General features: G+C 47.4%; 1 protein-coding gene across 1 annotated transcript in view; it reads right to left on the bottom strand.

The window, feature by feature from the left end:
* Positions 1–25961, bottom strand: part of LOC136627221 (B-cell differentiation antigen CD72-like) — an 87742-nt gene that overhangs the window by 24529 nt on the left and 37252 nt on the right. Inside the window, exons 2-4 of the mRNA XM_066602151.1 lie at positions 25199–25327; positions 13850–13939; positions 12237–12572 (exon numbers count right to left, since the gene is read on the bottom strand). Of these exons, the coding sequence (XP_066458248.1) occupies positions 12237–12572; positions 13850–13939; positions 25199–25327 (555 nt within the window). The remainder of the gene's footprint in view (positions 1–12236; positions 12573–13849; positions 13940–25198; positions 25328–25961) is intronic.

Below are 25961 nucleotides of genomic sequence, written 5' to 3'. Positions count from 1 at the left end.
GCGACTAAATGGGTGACCGAGGTCACCACACAGGTTATACCTAATCTCCACACAGGAGGCGGCTAGATGACCCAGACCCCCACACAGAGCGCACTTCGAGGTCTTACAAGCGGCGCTCAAGTGTGAGGGGTCACCACACCTGTGACAGAGCTTCGGCTGCCCCTGGTAAAAGGCCAAGATATGTTCCCTGCCGAGGAAGGCTGCAGATGGTATGTGAGCCACTGAGTTTCCTGAACGCTTCAGCTTAACCATAAACGTTCAGGCCCCGGACCATATGCTATGCTCATCCCTGTTCTTTTGGGGCATCTCCGTCACCTCTCTGTACCTACTGAGCCACGTCATGATATCAAAGCAAGAAAGTGACTCGTTACGAGTCAAAACGGTCACCTTCTTGATACCGTTCTGGCGAGACACCACCTAGATGGCAAAGTCTCGCCAGCCGGGCTAGTTTTTCACCAGCTCGTAATTCCCCCAGAACATTTCCAGGCCCTCTGGGCGAACGAAACTGAAGTCAAACTCAGACGTGCCGTAGGGATGGATCAGGGCAAAGATGTCAACCGCCCTGAAGCCCATCTTCAGCAGAAGCTCCACTACCCTTGCCCTGGGGGGCATGCATCATTGCCTCTCCAACGAAGACGGACCACATTCCTACGACCTGCGTCTTGCCCGGGTGTCGGTAGGGACCATACGGTCTCCCCCCTTTGCTCTCGGAAGGCACCTAAGCCATGTTTCTCTTTCCAGAGAGATAGATCCACCTCTCTTCCTCCAACTGTGATTGTACTCTCCCCCTTCCGTAAAGCCTCCCTAGAGCCTGGAGACAAGGAGGACCCACTCCCTTCAGTGGCGACACTGGCATAACTCCTACCAGTTGTTGTCGCCACTGGAGGGGCGACTGGACCCTGTGACCCCTCTGGCCTAACCACTTTATCTCCTGGGCCTCCAGATTCCTGGCTGCCAGGGGTACCCGAGGTGCCCGAAGGCCCAGCAACTGCAGGGGAATGAGTACCCACGGCATTGTCCCTCATATTCACCACACGCTCTTGCACATTCATCCCCGGATCCACTACTTTTTTTCCCGGATCATGTGGTCCATGGGTCCTGGCCTCTCCAGAGGTGGATGGTAATGCCTCTGGATTTTTGATTGTGTTTTTGTTCTTCCTTTTTACTTTTTTTCTTTTTTGCCTCCACATCAGTGGAGACGCGGGATCCAGCCTGACTTGCTCCCCGATTATGGGAGACCCCAGGTTTTAGGTCCGCAGCCCCCTCCGCATCACAGGCAGCACTTCCTGCATTAGTGGCACCGCTGCCACCCTCCTTGCCGTTACCACGACCTCCAGCTGTACTAATCTTTACTGCGCCTTTCTTATGGACCTCCCTGTTCCCATTACCAACTAACACAGGAACAGGGGGTTTAACCAGCTGGGCCCTTTTCTCCCCAACTCCCCACTCCAGGCCCACCACAGAGTCCGAGCCAGGGGGTTTTGGGGGTCAGAACTCTGATCCGACTTTGTAGCCAGACCAGAGCTCCCAGGAACTGAAACAAAGACTAGCTTTTCCTGCAGCGTCTCCGATTTCTTTTTCTTTATCTCTGCGTCCTCCATTGGCATCTCATTGCCGAACATGAAGCCCCCCATATGCACCGAGGCTTCCGGCTGTGGGGTCTTCTGTAGCTGCAACCTCCCTGTTCTTCCCTCCACCTCAGATTCCCCTGAGGTAGATGGCAGCGCAATCTCCTCAGGCAGCATGTTTCTGGTGCTTGTAATGTCCCTTGGAGTTGCTGCTAGTTCTTGGGAACACACCGGCTGCTCCTCCAGGGTCTCCTGCACATCCTCATACAACTCTTCATCTGAGGCGTCACCATCGCTTGTCTCCGTTTGCTCGTGGTCACTGCACCTTGCCGCCATCTTGGCAAACCGATCGTCGTTTAATATCTTTTCCTTAAAGGGCCCGCTCTCCTCCAGGATCTTTGCCCTTACTGCTTCCCACATCTTAATGCAGTCCTTGCACTTTTTTATTCCCCTCCTGGCTTCTGCCTGTTTGTCTTTGGAAGCATTTTGCTCCATGACCAGCTTGGCATCACACAGTTTCCCCTTTTGCACGACCAACATTTTCCCTGCAAAGTTATAGTCGGTGATATTCTTTGCCAGCCGGGAGGCCAGCTCAATCACTGATTCCTCCTTTTTGTCATTCCTCTTCCCCATGCTTACCGGTGTCTGTGGCTCACCTCCTCGTCTGCGGGTCTGGCTACGGGTAACAATCTCGCTCCCGATGCTGTCGGAAGCCGCCGTGCTAACAAACGGGGGTACGCTGCTGCAGCCACGACCCGGACCCAGTCCCTTCTTACCTTTGTCTGCAGCTCCTGCCTTCCTGCGCATTGCTGGCTTTTCTGGCACCAGTGGCAAAGTTTTTCCTGAAGTCGCTGATGCTGCCGCTGCCATCACTTCCCTCCCTTCCCCCGAGTGGCCCCGGGGGGAGGAGGTGCGGGCCTCCATCTCCAACAAAGCGCAGAAAGGTGCACCTTCCTTGGGATACAAGCTCAAACAAACCCTCCTTCACCGACCACACCCTGGAAGTGGCAGAGCTTCACCAGCACACACCTACTCCAGAAGCTGCACTCACTATTCTGCTGGTGGAGTCACTGTGTACATACATTACTTATCCTGTACTGCTCCTGAGTTACATCCGGTATTATACCCCAGAGCTGCACTCACTATTCTGCTGGTGGAGTCACTGTGTACATACATTACTTATCCTGTACTGCTCCTGAGTTACATCCTGTATTATACTCCAGAAGCTGCACTCACTATTCTGCTGGTGGAGTCACTGTGTGCATACATTACTTATCCTGTACTGATCCTGAGATACATCCGGTATTATACTCCAGAGCTGCACTCACTATTCTGCTGGTGGAGTCACTGTGTACATATATTACTTATCCTGTACTGCTCCTGAGTTACATCCTGTATTATACCCCAGAGCTGCACTCACTATTCTGCTGGTGGAGTCACTGTGTACATACATTACTTATCCTGTACTGATCCTGAGTTACATCCTATATTATACCTCAGAGCTGCACTCACTATTCTGCTGGTGGAGTCACTGTGTACATACATTACTTATCCTGTACTGACCCTGAGTTACATCCTGTATTATACCCCAGAGCTGCACTCACTATTCTGCTGGAGTCACTGTGTACATACATTACTTATCCTGTACTGCTCCTGAGTTACATCCTGTATTATACTCCAGAGCTGCACTCACTATTCTGCTGGTGGAGTCACTGTGTACATACATTACTTATCCTGTACAGCTCCTGAGTTACATCCTGTATTATACCCCAGAGCTGCACTCACTATTCTGCTGGTGCAGTCACTGTGTACATACATTACTTATCCTGTACTGATCCTGAGTTACGTCCTGTATTATACTCCAGAGCTGCACTCACTATTCTGCTGGTGGAGTCACTGTATACATACATTACTTATCCTGTACTGATCCTGAGTTACATCCTGTAGATCTTTTTTATTATAAAATTAAAAAACATAACAGCAACAAACCAGACCGGCCTCACGGCTCACAGAGACAATAACCAAATACAAATTGTTAATACTAAATACAAAAGTCCGGCTCTCAGTCAACGAAACTTGTCCTTAAATTATAACTAAACGGTCCTTCTGGTCAGGCTAACATACCGCACACACACTACACACCATCACAACCTATAGAATCTGCAACTGAAGAAAACATGAAAAACAGGATAATAAACTAAGGGTTTGGGGGAGGAGACAAAATAAAGCTATATTTAACAACCTAACTCGAGGGATCCAGTCTGACCCAATCCAGACCTGCTTCGGTCCAAATTATAATAAGCTAAGAACAAACCTAAATAAACAGCAACTAAGTGAGGGGGAAAAAACACATAATAAATCTTATCAATATAACTGCTTTTTTTTTTTTTTTAACTTAAACCATCATTCTGTATAATTTTTTTTTAATTTTTATTTTTTTTTTAAATATATAAATGCACACAAAACTAAAATGAATTCAATTATCCCAACTATTCCTTAGCTAATTCCCCGCCACCACACACCCAGCACTCCACCCATACAGTGCAGCCTGGGAGCCACGCCTGCATCCCAAGTCCGTGCCCAATGTTTCTGTCCAGGACGGGCCAAGCTGCACCGCATTACACGCCTTGCCCGCCGCAGCCTGCGGGCCACGCCCGCACCAACAGTCCGTGCCCAATGTTCATTGTCCGGGACGTGTCAAGCTACAGCTGAGGCATAAATCCCCCCTCCCCCCAATAAGCCCCCACCCAACCTATCTATAACCCCTAGCCCTATATACAAAACAAAACATATAACATATCTTGTACCACACAACTACAAACCAACACTACATATTAATACCCGAAAGCCTAAGGTTCAGTTACCTGCAGCCATACATACTTCATCTTTGACCGAAAACAAAAACTCTACTAGTGGCACACACAGCCCTCCACCAGGACTGGATATGATAAGCCGGGCACCGACCAAATAGAGAAAAACTATCCCTATAGTTAATCTGTTCCTACAATGTCCCTACTCCTTCCCTAAAAACTTACCCTCCGAGAAAACTGTCCCTACCTCTCCCTATTCTGTCCCTACAAAGACCCTAACAATAAGAAGACTGTCCCTAACGAAATACAAGCCCTCTCCATAGGAGAGAAGCCTTAGTCGTGCCCAACCTCTCATAATCCAGAGAGCGCACCTTCACCAGGTCACCCAGGATGTTTCTATTCACCTCATCCGCGGGGAGGATTTTCTCTTCCGTCGAGACTAAACACCGTGCATTCCAAATGTGAAACCTGACCACTAGGCTGACTAAGAATAAAGTGCACCGGTCCCTGCCACCAAGGTCCCCGAATGCCCCATAGACCCATTCCGCATACGAGAGGCGTGCCAACCTGGGCCAACCAATGGAGGCTCCCACCCGATTGTATACCTCTGTATTAAAGGGACACTGAAGCAGGAAATGCTCCATGCTTTCCAGCACATCGCTGCACTCCTGGCGGGGACAACCCCTATCCACCAGCGGCCTGCTCTTCAAGTTGCCCCTTACATACAGTCTCCCGTGGAAACAGCGCCAAGTCAAGTCCCAAAACTTCAAGGGGATCCTGTCAGAATTCAATAAACGTAACCCTCCCTCCAGGTCCCGACTTGGGCAGTCCTTGAGCGCCAGGGGCTTCTGGAAATGGGTCAACAGAACCCTCTTATCGAGGAGTTTCCTCGACAGAGTTCTGATCTCCCACATCCCCAGACCCCACCGACGTATCATCTTCAGAACCACGGTAGCGTAAGCCGGAAGATGCCCGTGCGGCGTGCGAAGATCCTTCACTCGCCCTCCAGTCTCCCATTCCTGGAAGAAAGGCCGAAGCCATCCCCAACAGGAGAATTCCCACGGAGGAGCCCTCTCTTGCCAGAGGTTGCCTATATTGATCTTAACAAAGGTGTTTACGAGAAACACCACGGTGTTGACCATAGATAACCCCCCTAATCTCCTTGTGCGGTACGTGACATCTCTCCTAATTAGGTTCAACCTGTTCCCCCACAACATTAGAAAGAACAGGTTGTAGACCCGGGTCCAGAGAGGCTCTGGCAAAATGCATACGCTGCCCAGGTAGATGAATAAAGGGAGCAGGTATGTTTTGATCAGGTTAACCCTTTCCCGAAGGGTCAAAGACCAACCCTTCCACTGGGCCACCTTCTGAGTGGCACCATCGAGCCTGGCCACCCAATTTTGCATGGGGTAATCTCCCCGGCCAAATTTGATGCCGAGAACTTTAGCCGAGTCCTGGGGCACTGGAAGGGTGTCCGGGAGACCAAATGTAGGATCTCCCCTTCCTAACCAGAGACTTTCGCACTTATCCCAATTGATGCCGGACCCGGATGCTTCCGAGTAGCGATCCACCTCTGACATCACGTACTCTGCCTCCCCCCTCGAGGACACAAAGACGGTGACGTCATCAGCGTACGCTGCCACCCTGAGGGTGGCTTCTGGCACCGTCCGATCCATCCCGACCCCCGCCATAGGCCCACCATCAATCCTCCTAAGGAAGGGATCAATGGCAAACACGTACAGCAAGGGGCTCAGAGGACAACCCTGACGGACGCCAGACCCAACCTCAAATGGGTGACCGACCCAACCGTTCACTAGCGGGAAAGTCTCAGCCCCCGCGTACAATGTCCTGAGCCAATTGACAAACCCCACTGGCAGGCCATATCTCAGAAGAACAGACCAGAGGTACTCGTGATTAACCCGATCAAACGCTTTGGCCTGATCCAAGGACAGCAGGTACCCCTCCCAGTGACCAGCCCTACCCTGCTCCACTGCCTCCCTGACACCTAGAACAGCACTAAAGGTGCTACGGCCTGGAACAGAGCAATGCTGGGCGCCCGAGAGGAGTCGGGGCGCAAACTTGACCAGCCGATTAAACAGCACTTTTGCCAGAACCTTCCTGTCCGTATTGAGAAGCGCTATGGGACGCCAGTTCTCAATGCGGCTCGAGTCTTTACCCTTTGACAGAAGGATCAAAGCCGACCTCCTCATTGACTTTGGCAGAGTGTCCGAGGAAAGACACTCATTAAAAACCTCAGTCAAGAGGGGACTCAAGAGGTCCTTAAAGGTTTTATAATACTCGGATGTTAAGCCATCCGGTCCTGGCGATTTTTTGAGTGCAAGCCCATCAATCGCCAGTTTAACTTCCTCTATGTTGATCTCCTCTGTCAAAACATTAAGGGAGATGTCATCCCCTGGCTCAGGAACAGCTTCAGCCAGAAAAGCCGACATCACATCTCGATCTAGATCCCTCTTTCTCAAAAGGTGCGAGTAGAAGGATCTGATGACTTCCAGAATCCCTGATCTGGACCTGTTCAGAGATCCCGTACCATCGATCAGTCCAGTGACAACTTTACGATTCACTGACATCTTGCAGTTTCTGTAAGGGTCAGGTGAGTGGTACTTCCCGAAGTCCCTCTCAAAAACCAAAGATGCGTGCCTATTATACTGGCACCCTTTGAGCAAAGACTTCACTCTGGAGATCTCCTCGCGGCTACCTCCAGTCGAGACGAGATGTTCGAGTTTCCTCCTCAGGCCCTGATAAAGACGGTACTTACTCAGGCTCCTGAGGCTAGAGAGCTGGCGGAAGAACTTCGCCGCCCTGATCTTGAGCATCTCCCACCACTCTGACTTACTGCTACAAAGATCAAGTAATGGTACCTGGCTCTGCAGAAACTCCTCAAAGGACTGTCTTATCTCCGCTTCCTCCAGGAGTGATGAATTCAGCCTCCATAAGCCTCTACCCATCCGGGGGGTCTCTGCAACATTCAGGGAAAACAAAATCAGACAGTGGTCGGAGAATTCCACCTCAACAACAGAAACTGGTGAAGAGATGGCTTCCTCCTTCAAATAAAACCTATCTATTCTAGACCTGCACTCGCCTCTATAATAGGCGAAACCCGTGTGGCCTGGGGTGTGCCGGATGTGGACATCCACCAGGCGAGCTTCGCTAGCTATGCTATTAAGCGCGACGCTATCATAAGTCAGCTTGCCTAGGGAGCCTCCCCTGTCACGGGTCCTCGTGACTGCGTTAAAGTCACCCCCAAAGATCACCTGCCGACTGGTAAAAAGGTACGGCTTGATCCTCATAAAGAGATCTTTGCGGTCCCGCTTGGTTTGGGGACCGTAGATGTTGATTAGCCGAAGCTCTTATCCCTTCATGAGAACATCCAGGATCAGGCACCTCCCTATTTCTAACTCAATAACCCGTCGGCATTCAACCGCTGCGGTAAAAAGAACCGCCACTCCGCTATATAGCTCGGCCGCAAGAGACCAGTAGGATGGCCCGGACCTCCACTCCCTCTTTGCTTTATGTATAGCTGCTAAATTTGGCAGCCTGGTCTCTTGCAAAAACAAAATGTCGGCTTCAACATGGCCGAGAAAATCAAAGGCCGCAAATCTCGCCATATCTGACTTAATGCTGGCAACGTTAATTGATGCCAGAGTCAAAGGAGCGGTTGCCGCCATCTTTGATGATTGAGTTAAATGGCTTTCTTCTTCCCACCCCTTTTCACTTCAGGGTCTGAGGAAGACCCCTTGCCACATTTTTTTGACACCGAAAGGTCCATGGCAAGGGGCTCCTCAACCTCGTCGTCCTTGTCACCGGGCCCCGGGCCAGCCCTCCCCTTGGAGACTACTGTACGCTCACAAGAGGAAGACTCGGCGCCCCCTGTAGGCCGCACACTTGCCCCAGGATCCTCACCCTCCACCTCCTCCTCTGAAGAAGAAGAAGAGAGAGCTTGGAACCTGTTGGAGAGCTCAACAAGAGGCGAGTTTGGTTTACCTTCCTGCACCTGGGCCACTATAGGGGAAGTTCTTCTTTCCCGCATTTTTTTCTTTTTTTCCCCAGTGCCCTGCTTTCGGTTTTTCTGTCGCCACTCCTTGCCTTCCTTATCCACACTTTCATAGCGGGAGGAATCTGAAGATGTGGCAGCCCCTCCCTCTGGATCCTTCTGACCTCCTTATCCAACTCGCCCTCCCCTGGAGCCTCAGCCACACGAGTTGCATCCAGAACAGGTGCCAGCATTGACCCACCTGCCACCTGGGTCTCCACCAGTTCTCTGCTCTTTCTGCGCTTCTTTTGGCACCTTAGTGCAGCAGCCCCAACATGTTTGTTCTTCACAGGCTCCTGGACTCCTCCGCTGGTCCCTTCCCCTGCAGAGGCAACCTCATGGCTCTCCTCCATTGGGGCCATGACCGCATTGGCGAAAGAGCGTGGACAGCGGCTGAATGGGTGACCGAGGTCACCACACAGGTGACACCTAATCACCGCACAAGATGCCGCAAGATGACCTACCTCGCCACACAGAGCGCACTTCATGACATTACAGGCGGCACTCAAATGTGTGGGGTCGCCGCACTTGTGACAGAGCTTCGGTTGCCCCTGGTAGAAGGCCAGAATGCGATCCCTACCGAGGAAAGCCGCAGATGGTATGTGGGCCACCGAGTTCCCCGAACGCTTTAGTTTTACCATGAATGTTCAGGCTACGGACCAGATGCCGTGTTCATCTCTGTTTTTTTGCGGCATATCCACTACCTCACCGTACCGACTGAGCCAAGTCATGATGTCATAACAAGAGAGTGACTCATTACGGGTCAAAACGGTCACACTCTTCACTCCAGTTTGGCGGGTTACCACTTGCGCAGAAAAACCACTCCAGCTGGGCTCGTCCTTCATCAGCTCATAGTTCCCCCAGAAAAGCTCAAGGCCCTCCGGGCGAGCAAAGCTGATGTCGAACTCAGACGAGCCGTAGGGGTGAATAAGGGCATAGATGTCCTGCGCCCTAAAACCCATCATCTTCAGCAGAAGCTCAACCACTTTGTCCCTCGATGGGCATGCATCACTGCCTCTCCACTGAAGACGAGCCACGTTCCTACGGCCAATGTCCTGCCCGGTTGTCGGCAGGGACCATATGGTCTCCCCCCTTTGCTCTCGGAAGGCTCCAAGTCCATGTCTCTCTACCCAAAGAGACAAGTCCACAACTCTACCTCTTACAGTCATTGAGCTCTCCCCTCTCCTCAAAGCCTCCAGGAGACGCCGCTGTAAGACACCGTCCCCGGAGCCCAAAGACAAGGAGGACGCCTCTCCTCTCCCCCCAGCGGCGACACTGGCATAACTTCTGCCAGATGTTGCTGCTGGAGGGCCAACTGGATCCTGTCCCACCCCCCGACCATCTACTGAAACAGTACCTGCTTGTTCGGCAGGCAATGAACCTGGGGGTTTGGGGACATTTGGAGGTATAGAGACAGCCGCAGTAGCAGCGGGGGTAACAGGGGTAGTCACATTCACACTCTTTCCAGCTTTTACACCCTTCTCCTGACCAGGACCTGCCTTTTGCTTCTTTAATTTTTCCCCAGAGGGAAAGTCCCCAACCTCAGCAGCCGACTGAGGCTGCAAAACCGTATCCGCCGTGCATAATTCCATAGGAGTTTTTGTTGCTGAAGCTCCGCCCACACCAGCGACTCTGGGATCTGCAGCGGGACATCCGGGATGGGTGGGAGGATTGGGCGACCAGACCACCACCCACTGCTTCCCCTCAGCGCCCGACAGGCACTTCAGGGACACAGGGGGGACAGCCAAGCCGCCATCTTTTTTGATGGTACCTGGCGCCGAATCGCCTCCCCCTCCCACTGGGTTGCAACCAACAGCGACAGTGCCTCCGGTCTGGCCACGACCCTTCATTTTAACCTTTTCACCGACCTTTTCTGCCTCCTTAACTCCTTCAGTCCCACTACTGGCACAAGTGGGCTTGGAGTTTTGGGTCGCATTAACCCTCTCTTCCCTGGTCCCCTGCATCGGACTCACAACAGAGGCCGGGTCTAGGAGCCCAGGGCTAGCTCCCTGGCCTGACTTTGCAGCCAGGCCAGGGTGCTTGGTTACGTAAACGAACCTCTCCTGGATGTAAGCTTGATTCTTCTTTTTCTTGGTTTTTTTTCCTCCTGCTGCCATTTCTGGTGGCAATTCATCACCAAAGTGCATAGCCTGCATTCTTGCAGGGGACTCCTGCAGCATGATCTGCTGCATCAACAGCGCCCCCTCTCTGCTGCTCTCATAGTCACTGCCATCTGGATCACTGCCATCTGATGATGAGGGCAGGCAAACCTGTTCCGCCGGGATGCTGGTGCCCGGTTGCAGCGAGGACTGCTGCTCAGCAGAGCATGCCGCCTGCCCCCCCCCCCCCCCCCCCCAAGCTTCAGATTCCTCCGAGCTTCTGTGCTGCTATTGTCCCCCAGTTTTTCTGCTGCCAGGGCTCCTGGCTGCCATCTGGGAGAACCGCCTGTCATTAAGCAACTTTTCACGAAAGGGACCGCTGGTCCTCAGGATCCTCTCCCTTTCCTCCTCATATATTTCTATAGCTTCTTCACAAGCTTTAATTTTCTGGCTTATTGCCACTTTCCTGCCACGGGAGGCTCGCTCCATGTCACAGCGGGCAGCCTGGAGCTCTCTACGCTGCTTTACAAGCTCCCTCCCGGCCACTTCATAGTCCCGCATGTGGGTGGCGATGCGGGATGCCAGCTCCTCCACAGACTCTCCCTTTTGGCGTTCGCCCCAACTTACAGGCTCCCTTTTGGCACTGACCTGCTTTTCTTTAGCCTGGCTTCTTGTCCTCCTGGACTCCGTATCCACCCGGGGAGTCGGGGTGACATTGCTGCTGCCCCGACTAGCTTTCCTCCCCTCCTGGGATTCAGCCCTCCCTCCCCCCGACTGAAGCCGGAGAGAGGAGGTCAGGGGCTCCATTGCTCCTGGAAGCCCCAGAAACAGCACACCTTGCTGGGCCAAACTCTGATTCTGTCCCTGACACGACCACACCCTCTGGATCTCAGCAGAGCTCACCAGCACGCACCCTTCTCCAGAGATGCACTCCCTTTTCTGCTGGTGGAGTCACAGTGTATATACATTACTTATCATGTACTGCTCCTGAGTTACATCGTGTATTATACTCCAGAGCTGCACTCACTATTCTGCTGGTGGAGTCACTGTGTACATACATTACTTATCCTGTACTGCTCCTGAGTTACATCCTGTATTATACTCCAGAGCTGCACTCACTATTCTGCTGGTGGAGTCACTGAGTACATACATTACTTATCCTGTACTGCTCCTGAGTTACATCCTATATTAGGATGCCTGTCCACGGGCAAGATGTGATAGCGAGATCCGCGGCGATAACATGCATGACACACTCTCTATAGGATAACTATGGAAAGTGCAGCCCGACGTCCACGAGCGGAGAATCATAGCGATTCTCCGTTCGCATGATTAAAATCGTGGCATGGCACAATTCTCAGCTGTGAGCCTATCATTTACATAGACTCATTGTGGGACCTTGTAGTGCTCCCCCCTCCTCTCCTGCAGTGGAATATCGCTAGAGATATTCTGTCCCTTCCGTGGACAGGCAGCCTTATACTCCAGAGCTGCACTCATTAGTCTGCTCATTCTCCCCAACACCCTTGCCCCCACCTCCCTGTCTTATCCTCCTCTACTCTGGCTTCCCTCTTCCTTCTTCTCTGCCTTTCCCTCTCTTCTCCTTTTTCTTGTAGCTCTGATCCCCGCCCGATGCCGGTACCAGCTTCCATCCACAATGCTTTGAGTCATGAGCCGTTTCATCCACTATGACGGCCGGTTATTTATCTTGTACCTTTCTGCAGTTTTTCCATCTGTGCCGTTACGTTTTGCAGACGTCTCTCCATCTCATCAGTAGTTTCCCTGGCGGTCCGCTGACACTGCAGTAAAGCCTTATTAAGGACTTCCTTGTCACTGACCAACTGCACCTTCTCATCAGTAGACTCCTTGGAGGTCCGCTGACATGCCAGTAATGATGTATTAAGATGCCAAACCAACTCCTTTGTCTCCTCCCGATTACTTTCCAGAATGTTCTCTGCGGCTGCTAAATCCTTCTCCTTCCTCTGAAGTCTCTGTATGACCTCTGTGTGACTTAAAGAAAGATGGTGGAACTGATGGGACACATCCATATCTGGAAATGAAGGAATCGCTGATATGTAAATGACACGATGACATCATCAATGACCCTCCCACCTACCCACAGGAATAGGACATGCAAATGGCATGATGACATCATCTATGATCCTCCCACAAGAATAGAACATGTAAATGACATGATGACATCATCTATGACCCTCCCACCTACCCACAGGAATAGGACATCTGAATGGCATGATGACATCATCTATGACCCTCCCATAAGAATAGAACATGTAAATGACATGATGACATCATCTATGCCCCCCTCGCTTATACATTGGAATCTAATAAGTTCTGGTTCACCTGTCAGTAAATATCAGTAATAAGACTGGAGGGTATTACTAATAGTAAACCAGACTGAATGGGCGCTGAGCCGCTGCACTGGGCATGAAAGTGACCCGAGGGGCGCACAGGTCATTCTCACACTGAGTAATAGGTTGTTCTCATTTCCTCTATTCTCAGACTGGTAAATCTAAAAGTTCAAAGGTTGCGGGGGTTTATTACTACAGGCAGGTGCCAGCTGAGTTCCAAAATAGAGGCTGGGGGCTCCTCATGTCATCCCATCACCCCCTACAACACAATCATGGGGGTGCCAAGAGGATATCATGCCAATTCCAGGCATCCAGGTCTGCCATGTTTAGTACTCCTAATGACAGAGGCAAGTTGTATTGTGGTAGCATAATATACTGTAGTACAGGGGATTGCAGTGTATTGTAGGAGTGATGAGGTGATCACTTGGTAAAGTCTCTACTGGAACTAAAACAAAAAAGGAAAGAAAAATTACTGACATGTTTATAAATATTTACAAAGCCTCCTTCTCCGCATTAATATTATTAAAAATTCTAAACAATTAAAAAAATATTGCATGCAGCAAAATGCATAATGTAGCTGCAAGGGACTGGGGGGCAGGGATCAAAAGGGTTAAGTGGGAGTGAGCGTAGTGGGAAATAGGTGAAGTTAGGAGAGGAAGTCGGAGGCGAGTTAGAAGAGAGGAAGAAGGAAGAGAGAGCACTTCAGCAAAGAGCACCATGTGGAAGACGGAGGAAGAACTTTTTTAGCGGTGACCCAGCATGGAGCCCGGAGGGAGGAGAATGAGACAGATCTGTTTCTCATCCTTTCCTGGGTTAGATCAGAAAAAATCTCCTTATGATGCAAGTGTGACCTGATCCCCAAAGAACCAGTACACCAGAGTCCTATGTACTATTCCTACCTCATGATGTGCTCAACCCTGAAGATTACCCACAATGTATATTTCCCGGCATCACTTACACTTCACCGCCAGTCCAATAGTGGAGGCCACTAACATGAGAGAAAGCAGTAAGGGGAGCAGCGACAGGAGGGAAGTCCGGGCCCAAAGTCCTAAGGAGACAAAGAACAGTCAATGATACTCAACGATGTACGGATGTTTATAGGTAACCTTATAGTATGTACGGATAATACCCTATAATATGCCAGAGTCCAGGAGAGCCTACATCACCATCACCCTCCACATCTCCATCACCCTCCACATCTCCATCACCCTCCACATCTCCATCACCCTCCACATCTCCATCACCTTCCACATCTCTACATCACCCTGAATATGCTGGGGGGCTGACTGGAAGTGGATGGAGCCTATTATGGTCAGTGGAGTCTGCCTGGTACCATATAGATCTGTCTTGGTGTAGTGACCCAAAAGGGTGCAACATTAAGCTGTCCCTGTGGTGAGGTGGTTCAAGCAGTCACCTGCATTCCACAATGGGTTAAATGTAATGCCCATAAAGTGAAGGGAAATCTGAATAGCAACAGGGTCCAATAAACCCTTACTATTGGTTGCTGGCAGCCCCATTTCTCATTGGCCAGTCTGCCGTGTGAAGGTTTTTGGGATTGGCTGATAGACAGTGGTGTGACAGAGAGGGAGCCAGTGATTGAACAGTAGAGGGAGAGAAGAAAGGGCCCCATACAGGAAGACGGGAAGTGTGCAGTGACTGTGGGAAATTAGGCAGAGCAAAGGTACGTGCAGTGCGGGATGTGGTGGGGAGAAGCTGGGAAGTGGAGCGTAGAGAAGGTCTGCTACGGGTGAGCTATTGTGAGGAAGAAGTCTTGGAAGGTTCTTCTTCCTGCCAGAGCCATGAGCGAGCCAGCAGCCATGAGCGAGAGCCCCCGAGCCTGAGATGTGGTCACTGGGTGAGTCAGCACAGCATCTAGTGCCGTAATCCGGTCAGGTGGGCATACACAAACGCCAGCGCTGACGTCTCCACGGCCACAGAAGCCTCCTGTACACTAAAGACCATTTATTCCTTATGCAATAATTCCTTATATTCAGTTTATTCCATGTATTTGCCCTGTCATAAGTATGTATAAATATTCATGCCTCTTCAGATCTATTCCATTTTGGTGAAGAACAACCCGAGAAGTTCGCAAGCTCGTTACATCATGTATTTTTGTTAGTCATTATAAGGTGTCAAATCTACAAGATTACTTGGTTTCTCTTGCTGGTGATAAAATAGGAGCCGACATCCAATACGATACCCAGGGACATAGGAAATGAACAAACATTTATTCAGTGTCGACACAAATGAGTCTAGGAGACATAAAGGTTCTCAAATCTAGACTGACTTGTGACATCATAACAGAGCCTTAAATACTATGTCGGCAGTCTTATTATAAGCTAATACTTATTGGTTCATCGTATCTCTCATACCAGTTACATATACAGAAAGTAGTGGTAGGCAGAGCTAGGGGGCAGCGTCACTGCAACCCAGCATCCAATTTACACTCTCCATATAGGAGACTTGTTACCTACAGAGTTGTCAAAGTGAATTCCTGTGCCTGCTCCTAGTAGAGCATTGCATGGTCTCCCTGACTACCACCAACGTCACACCGCAAGAGCCCAGACATTACAATAGTATCTGCTGTATCCCGCTGTGAATTCCTGATAAGGCTCAACAGCAGCACACTGACAGACAACGATGAGCGATGGGAGAACGAAAACTGCACAATGTCAGTGCAGTTACACACAGCGATTATCGCTCAAAAGACGGCTGATGAGCAAATTTTGAGCGATAATCATTGTGTTTAAATGGGCCTCAGCACACCTTCCTCTCTAGACATTTATTCACATTAGACTAAATCCCATTGGAACAATACCCCCGGTCTGCACTATAAGGCTCCCCTAACTCCACTCCTGTACATTTACTTATAACGTTACTATAACTCTCTCATACACTTTCATTCAAGAATATTCATAGAAGTCCAACAACATAAAAATAAAATGTCCAAGTGTCCTTCTTTAGTCCTCCACACCGCTACGTCCCCACGGGCGCGTGGGCTCTTCCGTTTCTGATTCCATAGTGACACCAGTGGGAGGGGTTCATATCCAAATCAAAGTTAAGTTTTCAAAATCCATGGTCCTAAATGTATCCATTCCTGCAGCCCGCTGCGGAGCTCTGAAGGCCAGTTCTCCTTTCTCTTGGTCAGAGACGTCGCTGAACTACCTGGGAGTCAGGCTTACCAAGAAAGCAGAAGACCTATTCCTACCTAACTTCCAGCCCCTTTCAGCTCAGGTAAAGAGCCTTCTGCGGCAGTATCATCTGCCTTTCATATCCTGCTTTGGCAGGATAGATATATTGAAATCGCACGCGCTTCCGATAGTTCTTTATAAGAGTCGGACGCTCCCCATTCATCATCATGTGAGGTTTTTTCAATCTCTTTGTTTCCTTTCTCAGGGTTTGTCTGGAGAGAGAGAGGACACCCAGACTGGCCTATAGCCTAATGGTTAGGACGGGCTTAGAGATGGGCATCGACCACCCTAATATCTACGATTACTACAGGGCCATCCAGATTGGTTATTGGATGGACCTGGCCCTACTGGTCAGGTATCAGGTTGTCACGTCCATGCGGCACGCAAGCACCACACTCCACATGGACGCAGGGTGACGTTCACAACACTGCAGTTGCTAATACTATGTACTGAATAACAGTGCTCACCACAGCAGAAGTACGTAAACCAGATGAAAATAGAGGCACACCACGCTATGCTAATCAGTAGCACCACTCCAAGGAGAAGGAGGCCTAGCCCTAGCCTAGCAGGCAGGGTAAAGGGTCCCTGCCTAGGAGCGGAGTCATTGCCTCGATAAAGGCGGCCCCACAGTCTTCTTCCTGGGCCCTGATTATCCCTATAGGAGCCCGTGAAGTGATGACCTGACACAGCTAACAATACAAATGGAACCAGAAATACAACTGAAAAGGTAACCACAACACTTGTCTGGAAATAGAAGCGGGCTCATACGGAGATACCCTGATAGCCGACTTTTGGTTCCCTTCAAAGAGCAAATACAGATCTAAGGGCTTCAATTCCTTGATCAGGGGCCCCTGCGAGACCTTGGACGGACTAAAAGAGGTGCTGGCTCCTAGGCCTTCACCAATCACCCCAATGCAGGGTATTTATAAGCTTCTAGACACTGTCTATACCTTGTGCACCACTAGCATTTGGAAGAAATGAGTGGGTATTAATATAGGTGACCTGCAGGTACTTTCTCATAAACCTCCTACAAACCCTTGTGCTTGACCAGACCCTCTCCTTACCCTCTCCTTCCTGCAGAAGGCTCATGTGACTAGAGTGTTTGGGGACTTTCTCAAGCAGTACAGAACTACCAGACCTCAGACGCACATCGAAAGGGCTTTGAGGGAGAACAATATTAACTCTAGGAAAATTGTGAATTTACAGACACATTTCCAGTCCCCTCCACTGCTTTCTAAGCCTTCCTTTCTCACCTCCTGGGAGAAGGAGTTCAGTATCTCTTTTTCTATGAGGGACACAAACCTAATTTTGAAAATGGCCTTTGTCGTCCCCCCCCCCCCCCCCCCGCGCTGCATTTTATCGCAGGAGAGCTACTATAAATTACTATAGAGATGGTACAGGACTCCGCAGGGGCTCTATGCATACAAATCGGCTTCTCATGGCAAATGCTGGAGGTGTAATACATAAGCAAGCTCATATCTGCATATTTGGTGGGAAAGCCCGATACTGTCACCTTTTTGGAAGGGGGCAGAGGGAGTATTGAGGACAATTTCCCAAGCCTAATGGTTACACCTGAGATGTTCTTCCTATGGAAACCCTCCGCTACCTGTCATCCGGTAAAGCACAAACTAATTGCCTTCCTTTTACATGTGGCTACCTCTTCATTGACTCCAAAAAACTCCCCCGTCATTGACACAATGGAGAGAGAAGGGTGACCTTATCTTCAACATGGAAGAACTATCTAGTTGGTCTAAGAGTGAAGAACTATCTAGTTGGTCTAAGAGCGAAGAACTATCTAGTTGGTCTAAGAGCGAAGAACTATCTAGTTGGTCTAAGAGCGAAGAACTATCTAGTTGGTCTAAGAGCGAAGAACTATCTAGTTGGTCTAAGAGTGAAGAACTATCTAGTTGGTCTAAGAGTGAAGAACTATCTAGTTGGTCTAAGAGCGAAGAACTATCTAGTTGGTCTATGAGTGCTCATGATTAATTTACACAGATATGGAGCCCTTGGCACTATTTGAGGAATGAGGCTGTTTTGATGAAAGGGGACGCTGATTCTGTCTGATGGACGGTTTTCCCTGCCTGTCTACGATGAAGGGCAAAAGGTCCTGTATCTCCTTCTCTTCCCTAAAGTACCATCGGTGTTTGCAGGTGCAAAGCCGGATAGCACACCTTGCATAAGTCTTTTCTCTGCCATCTCTTCCGAGTCGTCACTGCCAACCATTTGAGTTTCCTCTAAGTCCAATGCACTGTTCGGAGTCCTCTGAGCGCACTGCTGACTCCGCCTCAGGGCGGCTCCTGGCACCTCCCTCTGGCAGCTCCACAGTGGGGGTTTCCCTCCCCTCTACTTTTCTCTCACAACTCACGGGCTTTTTGTGGCAGGTAAGAAGGGTTGGCTGGGCGCCATCTTAAACCTCCATTTTTGTACCGGCATCCTCGGTCATAACAGGAATGTCCAGTAAGTCCCCTTTCCAGGCAACACTACACATTCCTACCTCATCTTGTAGCGCATTTTCTGAACATACTTTGTGTCCCAAGTGAAGTGCTAGCGTAATCAAAGAGTGAGGGCAAAGAAAGTCCTTTACTGGCCCTTCCAACCTATGCGGCACAGAGGCATCATCCTGTTCATGACGCCAAGGCTTTTGGGGCGTCCAGTGGGAGGCCTGGTAATGCGGAGGAGACAAAGGGGTTCTCAAGATGGTTGTCACAGGTGGCTCTGATCTCTCCCTGGCAATGGCAGAACGTGGCCCAGCTCGGTGGCATGCAGTGCAAAAAGAACAGGCAGATGTAAACGATGGTAATTAGTACTAACAGTGTTGTCACGTGACGCCAGTACCATGCATATACTATACACACTGTACATAACACGTGTACAGCCACTATACTATACACACTGTACATAACACATGTACAGCCACTATACTATACACACTGTATATAACACACATGTACAGCCACTATACTATACATACTGTATATAATACACATGTAGCACCCCTATACTATACACACTATACATAACACACATGTACAGCCACTATACTATACACCCTGTATATAACACACACACACGTAGCACCCCTATACTATACACACTGTATATAATACACATGTAGCACCCCTATACTATACACACTATACATAACACACATGTACAGCCACTATACTATACACACTGTATATAACACACACACACACGTAGCACCCCTATACTATACACACTGTATATAATACACATGTAGCACCCCTATACTATACACACTATACATAACACACATGTACAGCCACTATACTATACACCCTGTATATAACACACACACACACGTAGCACCCCTATACTATACACACTGTATATAATACACATGTAGCACCCCTATACTATACACACTGTACATAACACGTGTACAGCCCCTATCCTATACACACTGTATATAATACACATATAGCACCACTATACTATACACACTGTACATAAGACACATGTACAGCCACTATACTATACACACTGTATATAATACACATATAGCGCCACTATACTATACACACTGTACATAACACACATGTACAGCCACTATACTATACACACTGTATATAACAGACATCTGCAGCCACTATACTATACACACTGTACATAACACACATGTACCATGCATATACTATACACACTGTACATAACACACATGTACAGCCACTATACTATACATACTGTATATAACACATGCACCATGCATATACTATACACACTGTACATAACACGTGTACAGCCACTATACTATACACACTGTACATAACACATGTAGCACCCCTATACTATACACACTGTATATAATACACATGTACACCCACTATACTGTACACACTGTATATAACAGATGTGTAGCGCCCCTATACTATACATACTGTACATAACACCCATGTAGCGCCCCTATACTATACATACTGTATATAATACACATGTACCATGCATATACTATACACACTGTACATAACACAAATGTACAACCACTATACTATACACACTGTATATAATACACATGTACACCCACTATACTGTACACACTGTATATAACAGACATTTAGCACCCCTATACTATACACACTGTATATAATACACACGTAGCACCCCTATACTATACACACTGTATATAATACACATGTAGCACCCCTATACTATACACACTGTATATAATACACACGTAGCACCCCTATACTATACACACTGTATATAATACACATGTAGCACCCCTATACTATACACACTGTATATAATACACACGTAGCACCCCTATACTATACACACTGTATATAATACACATGTAGCACCCCTATACTATACACACTGTATAATAGACATGTAGCACCCCTATACTATACACTGTATATAACACACATGTACAGCCCCTATACTATACACACTGTATATAAAACACATGTACTGCCCCTATACTGTACAGAATGTATATAACACATCATAACTCTGTAAACATTATTGTTGTTATTATTACTCTCTAAGTACTAAGTCTCCTGAGGATCCACGTACACTCAGTGGTGAAACGCGTAGAGTGGGAGTACTGTTTATAATGAGTAAAAAACATTGACAAAATTAAAATCTCTGACACCCTGTCCTTTTGAGCCGTTCACAAGTCTTAGCTCACTAGGCAACAAGCTCTGACAGAGATAACTATCTTCTTAGGTTGAATATCACTTTCTTGCAATCTGAAAGTTTCTGCTCAAACATTGTCGCCATGAGTAGGAGTACTGGCCATAAGGAATAAAAATTGACTAAAATCAATTTCCTTGACATACTGTCCTTTTGAGCTGTTAAAAACTTTTCAGCCCACCAGGCAGTATTTTTGACAGAGATATTCACTTCCTCAGGTTGAACATCACCTTTCCGCAACCTGAGTATCTCTGGTCGAATTCTGTCATTATATTAATAAAACTACAGATATCTAATTGGGGTTCCGGTTTTTGGGAAATCCATGAACAGCCCCCATGCAGACTGTATTCCTAAGTGACGTGCGACATTAAGAAATACGGAGTATCAGAAGTAATACCAAGTTGTAATTTTGAAACCCACCAATCATTTTTCTATCCACTATTTGGTGGGTTAACACCTTTCCATTACAACTTAGATTTTGTGTTGTGTCCTTTGTTGTGCCCAATCGTGTTTTTTTAGATAAAACTTAATAAAATTTATTACTTTTAACCAAGTCACGTCTGTGAATAGGGCTTTTTCAAATTTTCAGTCGACTTGTGCTGCCCTCTCTGTGAATACTACTCCAAAATTAAGCCCCACTAACAGTTAATTTAAAAAAGTCAATTTAGTGTCCAGGCAGCTATACATGTAAAAAAGTTAAACCTATTTGAACAAAAATTAATATAAGCCACTGTCTTATTTTCGGGGAAACAGTCTACAGACTGTATATAATACACATGTAGCACCACTATACTATACAGACTATATATAACACCCATGTACTGCCCCTATACTACACAGCCTGTATATAACACCCATGTACCACCCTATACTACACAGACTGTATATAACATCCATGTAACACCCTATACTATACAGACTATATATAACACCTATGTGCCGCCCCTATACTACACAGACTGTATATAACACCCATGTACTGCCCCTATACTATACAGACAGTATATAACACCCATGTAGCCCCATATACTACACAGACTGTATATAACATCCATGTACCGCCCCTATACTATACAGACTGTATATAACACCCATGTATCGCCCCTAAACTATACAGACTGTATATAACACCCATATACCGCCAATATACTATACAGACTGTATATAACACCCATGTTCCGCCCCTATACTATACAGACTGTATATAACACCCATGTACTGCCCCTATACTATACAGACTGTATATAACACCCATGTAGCCCCATATACTACACAGACTGTATATAACATCCATGTACCGCCCCTATACTATACAGACTGTATATAACACCCATGTACCGCCCCTAAACTATACAGACTGTATATAACACCCATATACCGCCAATATACTATACAGACTGTATATAACACCCATGTTCCGCCCCTATACTATACAGACTGTATATAACACCCATGTACCGCCCCTATACTATACAGACTGTAGATAACACCCATGTTCTGCCCCTATACTATACAGACTGTATATAACACCCATGTACCACCCCTATACTATACAGACTGTATATAACACCCATGTACCGCCCCTAAACTATACAGACTGTATATAACACCCATATACCGCCAATATACTATACAGACTGTATATAACACCCATGTTCCGCCCCTATACTATACAGACTGTATATAACACCCATGTACTGCCCCTATACTATACAGACTGTATATAACACCCATGTAGCCCCATATACTACACAGACTGTATATAACATCCATGTACCGCCCCTATACTATACAGACTGTATATAACACCCATGTACCGCCCCTAAACTATACAGACTGTATATAACACCCATATACCGCCAATATACTATACAGACTGTATATAACACCCATGTTCTGCCCCTATACTATACAGACTGTATATAACACCCATGTACCGCCCCTATACTATACAGACTGTAGATAACACCCATGTTCTGCCCCTATACTATACAGACTGTATATAACACCCATGTACCACCCCTATACTATACAGACTGTAGATAACACCCATTTTCCGCCCCTATACTATACAGACTCTATATATAACACCCATGTACCACCCCTAAACTATACAGACTGTATATAACACCCATGTACCACCCCTATACTATACAGACTGTATATAACACCCATGTACCGCCCCCATACTATACAGACTGTATATAACACACATGTACCGCCGCTATACTATACAGACTGTATATAACACCCATGTTCCACCCCTATACTACACAGACTGTATATAACACACATGCACCGCCCCTATACTATACAGACTGTATATAACACCCATGTACCGCCCCTATACTATACAGACTGTATATAACAAACATGTACTGCCCCTATACTATACAGACTGTATATAACACCCATGTACCGCCCCTATGCTATACAGACTGTATATAATACCTATGTACCAGGCCTATACTATACAGACTGTATATAACACCCATGTACCGCCCTTATACTATACAGACTGTATATAACACATGTACACCAATATATTATACGGACTGTATATAACACACATGTACCGCCCCTACACTATACAGACTGTATATAACACACATGTACCGGCACTATACTATACACACTGTATATAACACACATGTACCGGCACTATACTATACAGACTGTATATAACACCCATGTACCGCCCCTATGCTATACAGACTGTATATAACACACATGTACTGCCCCTATACTATACAGACTGTATATAACACCCATGTACTGCCCCTATACTATAAACACTGTATATAACACTCATGTACCGCCAATATACTATAGAGACTGTATATAACACCCATGTACCACCCTTATACTATACAGACTGTATATAACACACATGTACACCAATATACTATACAGACTGTATATAACACACATGTACAGCAATATACGATACAGCCTGTATATAACACCCATGTACCGCCCCTATACTGTACAGACTGTATATAACACCCATGTACCGGGCCTACACTATACAGACTGTATATAACACACATGTACCGGCACTATTCTATACAGACTGTATATAATACCTATGTACCAGGCCTATACTATACAGACTGTATATAACACCCATGTACCACCCTTATACTATACAGACTGTATATAACACATGTACACCAATATATTATACGGACTGTATATAACACACATGTACTGCCCCTATACTGTACAGACTGTATATAACACCCAAGTACCGGGCCTATACTATACAGACTGTATATAACACACATGTACCGCCCCTACACTATACAGATTGTATATAACACACATGTACCGGCACTATACTATACAGACTGTATACAACATACATGTACTGCCCCTACACTATACAGACTGTATATAACACAAATGTACTGGCACTATACTATACAGACTGTATATAACACCCCTGTACCGCCCCTATGCTATACAGACTGTATATAACACCCATGTGCCGCCCCTATACTATACAGACTGTATATAACACACATGTACCGCCCCTATACTGTACAGACTGTATATAACACACATGTACCACCCCTATACTATACAGACTGTATATAACACACATGTACCGCCCCTATACTATACAGACTGTATATAACACACATGTACCGCCCCTATACTGTACAGACTGTATATAACACACATGTACTGCCCCTATACTATACAGACTGTATATAACACACATGTACCGCCCCTATACTATACAGACTGTATATAACACCCATGTATGGCCCTATACTATACAGACTGTATATACCACACATGTACTGCCCCTATACTATACAGACTGTATATAACACACATGTACCGCCCCTATACTATACAGACTGTATATAACACCCATGTATGGCCCTATACTATACAGACTGTATATAACACCCATAAACCACCCCTATACTATACAGACTGTATATAACACACATGTACCGCCCCTATACTGTACAGACTGTATATAACACACATGTACCACCCCTATACTATACAGACTGTATATAACACACATGTACCGCCCCTATACTATACAGACTGTATATAACACACATGTACCGCCCCTATACTGTACAGACTGTATATAACACACATGTACTGCCCCTATACTATACAGACTGTATATAACACACATGTACCGCCCCTATACTGTACAGACTGTATATAACACCCATGTATGGCCCTATACTATACAGACTGTATATAACACACATAAACCACCCCTATACTATACAGACTGTATATACCACACATGTACCGGGCCTATACTATACAGACTGTATATAACACCCATGTACCGGGCCTATACTATACAGACTGTATATAACACACATGTACCGCCCCCATACTATAGAGACTGTATATAACACACATGTACCGCCCCTATACTGTACTGTACAGACAGATCCCGCCATGCCGTTCACTACCTGTCCGGAGCGGCTCCTGTGGCGCAGCGGGTCGCTCCGGGGGTTTGGTCCTGCATCTTGGCGGTGCTGCACCGCTTACGTTCTCGTACATAGCTTCGCCATCTTCCACGTCCGTCTCCACCAAGTCATCTGTAAGAGAGCAGTAATGGTTATACGGGCTGCTATATACTACCGTAAAATATACACACACGATGTGCGGACAATAGCACCGATCACGTCTGCGGGGGTTTTGCGCACGTTCTTCTCTCGTGCGAAAAAATATGACCTGCTCTGTTTCCCTGCGTATTTGCGCACTAACGGCCCATAGAAGTCTATAGGAGGTGCGCAAATACGCAGTTATTATCTACGCAACCGCTTAGTGCGCCACGCAATTCATTGAAAGGCAGAACACAGCTGGCCCCCATTAGACTAAGTAGCCTTTAATCCACGAACCGGGTGTGTCTGCGCCCGTGTGAACTGGCAGAACCGACAGTGCTAAGCGCAGACACGCGTGTAAATGTACCTCATTCACTGCACAAATATGCTGTGCCGAGGCAAGCGTGCTTACTAGAGATGAGCGAGCATGCTCGTTTAAGCCTAAGGCTCGATCAAGCATTGATATTTTCGAGTAACTGATTACTTGACCATGCTCCATGTGGGGGGGGAGAGATAGAGATCTCTCTCACACTCTCTCTCTCTCCAACCCCTCCCCCCCCCTCCCCACCATATGGTGCTCGGTCAAGTAATCAGTTACTCAAAAATATCAATGCTCGATCGAGCATCA

This window comes from Eleutherodactylus coqui, chromosome 5, assembly GCF_035609145.1.
Source record: "Eleutherodactylus coqui strain aEleCoq1 chromosome 5, aEleCoq1.hap1, whole genome shotgun sequence".
Classification (NCBI taxonomy): Eukaryota; Metazoa; Chordata; class Amphibia; order Anura; family Eleutherodactylidae; genus Eleutherodactylus; species Eleutherodactylus coqui.
The sequence above is the reverse complement of the archived record's forward strand: the minus strand, read 5'-3'. Positions and strand labels throughout refer to the sequence as shown.